The sequence below is a fragment of the Oncorhynchus nerka genome, unplaced genomic scaffold, assembly GCF_034236695.1.
Source record: "Oncorhynchus nerka isolate Pitt River unplaced genomic scaffold, Oner_Uvic_2.0 unplaced_scaffold_2477, whole genome shotgun sequence".
Lineage (NCBI taxonomy): Eukaryota > Metazoa > Chordata > Actinopteri > Salmoniformes > Salmonidae > Oncorhynchus > Oncorhynchus nerka.
The window spans coordinates 5,702-15,000 of NW_027038819.1; the positions used below are offsets into that span (position 1 = coordinate 5,702).

Consider the following 9,299-nt stretch of genomic DNA (forward strand, 5'->3'; position numbering starts at 1 on the left):
TCGCGCGCCAACGAGCGTCGAGAAGTCAGTTCTATTTGTGACGCAGTTCGCGCTGCATCTCATTGGATTATAGAAGGAGGTACTCACGTGGCATCTCCTCATTTAGCAAAAAAACATAACTTAACATAAACTTAACTTCTTTAAACAATAAAAGCTAATTTACTAACATTTCTGAAAAGTGATATATAGTGTTTTGGAATGAAACTCGTCTTATGTTTCCCCATCTGAGCTCAGAGTAGATGAGAGATGTAATGTTTGTCTCTGTTGTGTTGAAGACCAATCAAGCAGGAGAGACCAGCCTCCCCTGTACCCAGCTGTGTGTCCATGAAGAGTGACAAGTCTATGAATCAACCTATACGGTTTAGAAAGGGAGACTTTTCTACTGAACAAAGGTAAGAAGAACTCATGGGTCCTGGTCAGTGAGTTAAACAACACTGTCTCTAGTCATTTCTCCTCCCATTTTCCCATTTATTGTTGTTGTTTTCATAATCCATAGGCTCATCCTTCTGTCCATTCTCATAGTCCTAAACAATATTAAACAAACACAACATTCCCTCCGTGTGTGTGTGTGTGTGTGTGTGTGTGTGTGTGTACTCCCTGGATGAGGAGATGTAATCTCATGTTTCGTCAACAGAAACCAACAGGAGAGATCAGAGTCAGAGATTCTCAGTGGTCAGTCTTCCCAGAGTCATCAAACAGACCTGGACTCCATATTCAGTGTATGTGGTCCTGTTACGTACATTTGTTTTTGTTTACCTCAAGTAAAGTTGATCTGTCAATCATTCATTAATGTGTTAATGAGAAAGCATTTCTTCTCTTGCTTAACTTATTTACTTGATTTATTTCAGTTGCTTGAAGAGAAAATTATGACATTTGTGAAGAACGAGCTGAAGATGTTCAAGAGGATTCTTAGTCCAGAATTCCCAGAAGGCTTTGAGAGTCAGAAGCAGGATAAGGAAGTGGTGGATGCTGAAGATGAGAAGCAGGAGAGCAGTGCCAGAGAGGGGGCTCTGAAGATCACACTGCACATCCTGAGGAAAATGAACCAGAAGGAGCTTGCTGACACACTGGAGAAATGTAAGATCTGTCTGCCTCATGTTGAATGATGTTTAATAACATTTAAAAGCTGTAGCTAAAGTACAGCTAAAGTAGCTGTGTAACTCAATGATATTGTAGCAGCCTTAACACAACACCTAGTGACCTCATCAAGTAGCAGCAGGGATGTGTTGTGGTGATTCATTTAGAGAGAGAGAACATTAATAATACCATCAATAATACCAATAATAATATAATCAGTCACACCAGTCTGTAATGCATTATGAAAACATTTACACATTTATACCGTCAGTTAAGAGAATAAATTATTATAATTTACAACTTTATAACAGTCCTTCAATACTGTAGACATTAAAACAGACGTAATATTAATATCCTCTGTGTTATTTCTATATTCAGATGAGCTCGCTGTGATTTGCCAACGTGAACTCAAATCTAATCTAAAGAAGAAGTTTCAATGTGTATTTGAGGGGATCGCTAAACAAGGAAACCCAACACTTCTCAATAAGATCTACACAGAGCTCTACATCACAGAGGGTGGAACAGGAGAGGTCAATAATGAACATGAGCTGAGACAGATTGAGACAACAACCAGGAAACAAGCAAGACCAGAGACTGCAATCAAATGTAATGACATCTTTAAACCCTTAACTGGACAAGACAAACCTATCAGAACTGTGCTGACAAAGGGAGTCGCTGGCATTGGAAAAACAGTCTCTGTGCAGAAGTTCATTCTGGACTGGGCTGAAGGAAAAGCTAATCAGGATGTCCAATTTGTATTTTCATTCCCTTTTCGGGAGCTGAATTTGATGAAAAGGGACAAACACACTTTGATTGAACTTCTCAATCACTTCTCAAAGGAAACCAAACAATCAGGAATCTCCAACTATGACAAGTACAAAGTTCTGTTCATCTTTGATGGTCTGGATGAGTGCCGACTGCCCCTAGACTTCCAGAAGAACAAGATCTGTTGGGACGTCACAGAGTCAACCTCAGTGGATGTTCTGCTGACAAATCTCATCAAGGGAAATCTGCTTCCCTCTGCTCTCCTCTGGATAACTACCCGACCTGCAGCAGCCAATAAGATCCCTTCAGGGTGTGTTGACCAGGTGACAGAGGTACGAGGGTTCAATGACCCACAGAAGGAGGAGTACTTCAAGAAGAGATTCAGTGATGAGGACCTGGCCAGCAGAATCATCTCACACATAAAGACATCCAGGAGCCTCCACATCATGTGCCACATTCCAGTCTTCTGTTGGATTTCTGCAACAGTCCTTGAACACATGCTGAAACATAAGAGAGAAGAGATGCCCAAGACTCTGACTGAGATGTACACACACCTTGTGGTGTTTCATACCAAACAGAAGAATGAAAAGTATTTTGAGAAAGAAGACACAGGTTCACACTGGAATAAAGAGAGCATTCTGTCACTGGGAAAACTGGCTTTTCAACAGCTTGTGAATGGCAATCTGATTTTCTATGAAGAAGACCTGAAAGAGGCTGGCATTGATGTCAATGAAGCCTCAGTGTACTCAGGATTGTGCACACAGCTCTTTAAAGAGGAACGTGGGCTGTACCAGGACAAGGTGTACTGCTTTGTTCATCTGAGCATTCAGGAGTTTCTGGCTGCTGTATATGTGTTCCTCTCTTTCATCAACAACAATGAGAATCTAATGGCCAAAACACAAACAAACGATGAGTCCAGGAACTTTTTCTTGAGGATCAAACAAAGGCGTAGAGTTACTGTCTACAAATCTGAAGTTGCTTTCTACAAGAGTGCTGTGGATAAAGCCTTACAAAGTGAGACGGGAAACCTGGACCTTTTCCTCCGCTTCCTTCTGGGCCTCTCACTGGAGTCCAATCAGAAGCACTTACGAGGTCTACTGACAAAGACAAGAAGCAGCTCACAGAGCCATGAAGAAACAGTCGAGTACATCAAGGAGAAGATCAGGGAGAATCTCTCCCCAGAGAGGAGCATCAATCTGTTCCACTGTCTGAATGAACTGAATGACCATTCTCTAGTGGAGGAGATCCAAAGCTACCTGAGATCAGGAAGTTTCTCAGAAGACAAACTGTCACCTGCACAGTGGTCAGCTCTGGTCTTTGTGTTGCTGACTTCAGAAAAGGAGCTGGATGTGTTTGACCTGAAGAAATACTCCAGCTCAGAGGAAGGTCTTCTGAGGCTGCTGCCAGTGGTCAAAGCCTCCAGAGCTGTTCTGTGAGTAAATAAAATGACATATAAGAACTAATCATCAGGAAGAAATATTCAGTTCAGAGAAAAATATGTATTATAATATGTATATAATATTATATTGAAAAACATATTGAATAAATGCATTGATTTTCACATTAGTATAACAATATGACCATACAATTCTAGGAAACGGAAGATGAATCTATATGTTCTTTGTGAGAATAAACCAAATGCATCTGCCATTGTCCTTCTACACTACTGGTGTTAAATGAACAGTGTGTTTGTGAAGTCATGATGATCTCTTTGTCAGGCTGTCAGGCTGTGGAGTCACAGAGGAAGGCTGTGCTTCTCTGGTCTCAGTTCTCAGTTCAAACCCCTCACACCTGAGAGAGCTGGATCTGAGTAACAATGACCTGAAGGATTCAGGAGTGAAGCTGCTCTCTGCTGGACTGGGGAATCCCCACTGTAAACTGGAGACTCTGAGGTCAGTATTCCTGTAGTTGGTCAACAAGTGATAACTGTTCACCAGATCCACATGTGTTTACCAGACACACATAGTCCACACCATATGTGTTTGGACAGTGAAGCTTACAGTTTTACATTTGGTGCTCCAGCATTTTGGATTTGAGATATAATGTTTCATATTAGGAGACAGTACAGAATGTCACCTTTTATTTGAGGTTAATGGTGAGAGGTTAGCATGTTTTGTTGTAGCCTCTGTTATTGGTAATGGTGAGAGGTTAGCATGTTTTGTTGTAGCCTCTGTTATTGGTAATGGTGAGAGGTTAGTATGTTTTGTTGTAGCCTCTGTTATTGGTAATGGTGAGAGGTTAGCATGTTTTGTTGTAGCCTCTGTTATTGGTAACTGTGAGAGGTTAGCATGTTTTGTTGTAGCCTCTGTTATTGGTAATGGTGAGAGGTTAGCATGTTTTGTTGTAGCCTCTGTTATTGGTAATGGTGAGAGGTTAGCATGTTTTGTTGTAGTCTCTGTTATTGGTAATGGTGAGAGGTTAGTATGTTTTGTTGTTGCCTCTGTTATTGGTAATGGTGAGAGGTTAGCATGTTTTGTTGTAGCCTCTGTTATTGGTAATGGTGAGAGGTTAGCATGTTTTGTTGTAGCCTCTGTTATTGGTAATGGTGAGAGGTTAGCATGTTTTGTTGTAGTCTCTGTTATTGGTAATGGTGAGAGGTTAGCATGTTTTGTTGTGTCCTCTGTTATTGGTAATGGTGAGAGGTTAGTATGTTTTGTTGTTGCCTCTGTAACTTTCTTACTCATTATTATTCATGATTCATTCATGATCTTTCTCAATCATGCCAGTCACAGGCTGATGTAGTCATTGTATTTAAAGAATATGGGACCAAATACTAAACTTTAGACTACTTTAATACACTATAAGTTAATTGGTCAGAATACTTATGACTTCTTCAAATGGGGAGACTAGAAACATAAAGTGCTTTCATTTCTAAACGGTGAAACAGATATGTATTAAAATCCCCTCAAATAAAAGGTGACATTATATACTGTCACCTCATATGAAACATTTGATCTGAAATCCAAAATGTTGGAGTATAGAGCCACATTTAAAATGTCAGCTTCACTGTCTAAATAGATATGGTGTGGACTGTATACTCAATAAAATCTAAATCTGATACCTCACTGTCTAAATAGATATGGTGTGGACTGTATACTCAATACAATCTAAATCTGATACCTCACTGTCTAAATAGATATGGTGTGGACTGTATACTAAATACAATCTAAATCTGATTCCTCACTGTCTAAATAGATATGGTGTGGACTGTATACTCAATACAATCTAAATCTGATACCTCACTGTCTAAATAGATATGGTGTGGACTGTATACTAAATACAATCTAAATCTGATTCCTCACTGTCTAAATAGATATGGTGTGGACTGTATACTCAATACAATCTAAATCTGATACCTCACTGTCTAAATAGATATGGTGTGGACTGTATACTAAATACAATCTAAATCTGATTCCTCACTGTCTGTCTTCTGACTGATTCTGCTTTTTAAAGTGGTCTGGTCAGTCTACTCAAAAATGTGTACTCTATATTTTTTTGTACAAGTAATATTATGATCATTTATAATAATGAAACATTAATTTATTTATGAATAGATATGGAAGGTTTCAGGACACTGATGTATCTGAATATGTTGAAAAAATATACTGTCACGATTTTCACCTCCAAAGAATATCAGTGTGATTTTAATATGATTTGACTCTTTGCAGGCTGTCAGGCTGTCTAGTCACAGAGGAAGGCTGTGCTTCTCTGGTCTCAGCTCTGAGGTCAAACCCCTCACACCTGAGAGAGCTGGACCTGAGCTACAATCACCCAGGAGACTCAGGAGTCAGACTGCTCTCTGCTGGACTGGAGGATCCACACTGCAGACTGGAGAAACTCAAGTATGTAGAGGGTTTATGTCAATGTTCATATCAGACATGTTGGACTTATCAGGCTGGTTAAGACAAACATTCTTACCACCACTTGGACAAAGTTATATGCTGACTGTGTGTGTGTCCAATGTGTGTGTGTCCTCTCAAACACAGACTGAACACACTGGACACTGTAGTGGAAGTTTCCTATATTTACCAAATCATGAGACCAAACCACCACACAAGTCAGAGTTATCATAAAGTCCATCTTTAATTATATGAGCTCCATCACAACCCTGTGACTCTCAGATCAATTCAGTGTCTATAAATAAATTCTCTGAGAGTCCTTTACACATTGCAACTGAGATCCTTTATAGCAAAGACACACATAGCCAGACAGCATTGGCTATAAATTATCGTTCAGCTTTGTCTCCTAAACTATGTTCTTATCTCGCTCTTGGTACCACTCAGGACCATAAAACAAAACCTCACCAACAGGCATATATCAAATACACCCCTCCTGGACAGGATCACAGAGACACAGTGACTGGCACACAGACATTGTGGAGCCAAGAGATAATTGGTTCCCCCTCAATTATCCATTTACATGGTTTAAAAGATATGTTTACATATGAAGACCAGCTTGACCTCTCCCCTCTCTGCGGCCCAAGTAACTGACCCCAGGACAGAGAAAGGATAACTGCAAATGGCCACCACTACAGTACAACAAGATACATTCTGATGAGAAGTAACTGACCCCAGGACAGAGAAAGGATAACTGCAAATGGCCACCACTATAGTACAACAAGATACATTCTGATGAGAAGTAACTGACCCCAGGACAGAGAAAGGATAACTGCAAATGGCCACCACTACAGTACAACAAGATACATTCTGATGAGAAGTAACTGACCCCAGGACAGAGAAAGGATAACTGCAAATGGCCACCACTATAGTACAACAAGATACATTCTGATGAGAAGTAACTGACCCCAGGACAGAGAAAGGATAACTGCAAATGGCCACCACTATAGTACAACAAGATACATTCTGATGAGAAGTAACTGACCCCAGGACAGAGAAAGGATAACTGCAAATGGCCACCACTATAGTACAACAAGATACATTCTGATGAGAAGTAACTCACAAGCATATAATGAAAATAAAACATCTTATCTATGTTACACAACTATATTGATTATTCCCCAACAACACACACAGACACAGACACACATACACACATGTTGGACAACAACACTCACACTGGACACTCACACACACACTGGACACTCACACACACACTGGACACACACACACTCGACAAACACACACGCTGTACACACACACACACAGGATAAAAGCTGTTGCCCAATACCTTGCTCAGCAGTCGTTTCACCACAGGAAGCTGGGTTGTTACAGTTAATGAACTGGATATTCTATGTTCATTATCACATATCAATCACACTGACAAAAGGGTTCATTGATCATTATATTGAATAACATATTGAATCAGTGCATTGATGTTCACATTAGTATAACAATATGACCATACAATTCTAGGAGACGGAAGATGCATCTATATGTTGTTTGGGAGAATTAACCAAAAGCATCTGCCATTGTCCTTCTACACTACTGGTGTTAAATGAACAGTGTGTTTGTGAAGTCATGATGATCTCTTTGTCAGGCTGTCAGGCTGTGGAGTCACAGAGGAAGGCTGTGCTTCTCTGGTCTCAGCTCTGAGGTCAAACCCCTCACACCTGAGAGAGCTGGACCTGAGTAACAATGACCTGAAGGATTCAGGAGTGAAGCTGCTCTCTGCTGGACTGGGGAATCCCCACTGTAAACTGGAGACTCTGAGGTCAGTATTCCTGTAGTTGGTCAACAAGTGATAACTGTTCACCAGATCCACATGTGTTTACCAGACACACATAGTCCACACCATATGTGTTTGGACAGTGAAGCTTACAGTTTTAAATGTGGTGCTTTGCTCCAGTATTTTGGATTTGAGATACAATGTTTCATATTAGGAGACAGTACAGAATGTCACCTTTTATTTGAGGTTAATGGTGAGAGGTTAGCATGTTTTGTTGTAGTCTCTGTTATTGGTAATGGTGAGAGGTTAGCATGTTTTGTTGTAGCCTCTGTTATTGGTAATGGTGAGAGGTTAGTATGTTGTGTTGTAGTCTCTGTTATTGGTAATGGTGAGAGGTTAGCATGTTTAGTTGTAGCCTCTGTTATTGGTAATGGTGAGAGGTTAGCATGTTTTGTTGTAGCCTCTGTTATTGGTAATGGTGAGAGGTTAGTATGTTTTGTTGTAGCCTCTGTTATTAGTAATGGTGAGAGGTTAGCATGTTTTGTTGTGTCCTCTGTTATTGGTAATGGTGAGAGGTTAGCATGTTTTATTGTAGCCTCTGTTATTGGTAATGGTGAGAGATTAGCATGTTTTGTTGTAGCCTCTGTTATTGGTAGTGGTGAGAGGTTAGCATGTTTTGTTGTAGCCTCTGTTATTGGTAATGGTCAGAGGTTAGCATGTTTTGTTGTAGCCTCTGTTATTGGTAATGGTGAGAGGTTAGCATGTTTTGTTGTAGCCTCTGTTATTGGTAATGGTGAGAGGTTAGTATGTTGTTGTAGCCTCTGTTATTGGTAATGGTGAGAGGTTAGCATGTTTTGTTGTAGCCTCTGTTATTGGTAATGGTGAGAGGTTAGTATGTTTTGTTGTAGCCTCTGTTATTGGTAGTGGTGAGAGGTTAGCATGTTTTGTTGTAGCCTCTGTTATTGATAATGGTGAGAGGTTAGCATGTTTTGTTGTAGCCTCTGTTATTAGTAATGGTGAGAGGTTAGCATGTTTTGTTGTAGTCTCTGTTATTGGTAATGGTGAGAGGTTAGCATGTTTTGTTGTATCCTCTGTTATTGGTAATGGTGAGAGGTTAGCATGTTTTGATGTAGCCTCTGTTATTGGTAATGGTGAGAGGTTAGCATGTTTTGTTGTAGCCTCTGTTATTGGTAATGGTGAGAGGTTAGCATGTTTTGTTGTAGCCTCTGTTATTGGTAATGGTGAGAGGTTAGCATGTTTTGTTGTAGCCTCTGTTATTGGTAATGGTGAGAGGTTAGCATGTTTTGTTGTAGCCTCTGTTATTGGTAATGGTGAGAGGTTAGTATGTTTTGTTGTAGCCTCTGTTATTGGTAGTGGTGAGAGGTTAGCATGTTTTGTTGTAGCCTCTGTTATTGATAATGGTGAGAGGTTAGCATGTTTTGTTGTAGCCTCTGTTATTGGTAATGGTGAGAGGTTAGCATGTTTTGTTGTAGCCTCTGTTATTGGTAATGGTGAGAGGTTAGCATGTTTTGTTGTAGCCTCTGTTATTGGTAATGGTGAGAGGTTAGCATGTTTTGTTGTAGCCTCTGTTATTGGTAATGGTGAGAGGTTAGCATGTTTTGTTGTAGCCTCTGTTATTGGTAATGGTGAGAGGTTAGCATGTTTTGTTGTAGCCTCTGTTATTGGTAGTGGTGAGAGGTTAGCATGTTTTGTTGTAGCCTCTGTTATTGGTAATGGTGAGAGGTTAGCATGTTTTGTTGTAGCCTCTGTTATTGGTAATGGTGAGAGGTTAGCATGTGATAACACTATGTAATGATAACACTATGCAATGA

At 40.1% G+C, this 9,299-nt stretch overlaps 1 protein-coding gene across 1 annotated transcript in view; it reads left to right on the top strand.

Moving 5' to 3' along the window:
• The first annotated feature begins 243 nt into the window (after positions 1 to 243).
• Positions 244 to 9,299, top strand: part of LOC135567164 (NACHT, LRR and PYD domains-containing protein 12-like) — a 17,286-nt gene continuing 8,230 nt past the window's right edge. The window contains exons 1-7 of the mRNA XM_065014600.1: positions 244 to 392; positions 635 to 719; positions 849 to 1,077; positions 1,456 to 3,274; positions 3,561 to 3,734; positions 5,511 to 5,684; positions 7,339 to 7,512. Coding sequence (XP_064870672.1) covers positions 325 to 392; positions 635 to 719; positions 849 to 1,077; positions 1,456 to 3,274; positions 3,561 to 3,734; positions 5,511 to 5,684; positions 7,339 to 7,512 — 2,723 coding nt within the window. The 5' untranslated portion in view covers positions 244 to 324. The remainder of the gene's footprint in view (positions 393 to 634; positions 720 to 848; positions 1,078 to 1,455; positions 3,275 to 3,560; positions 3,735 to 5,510; positions 5,685 to 7,338; positions 7,513 to 9,299) is intronic.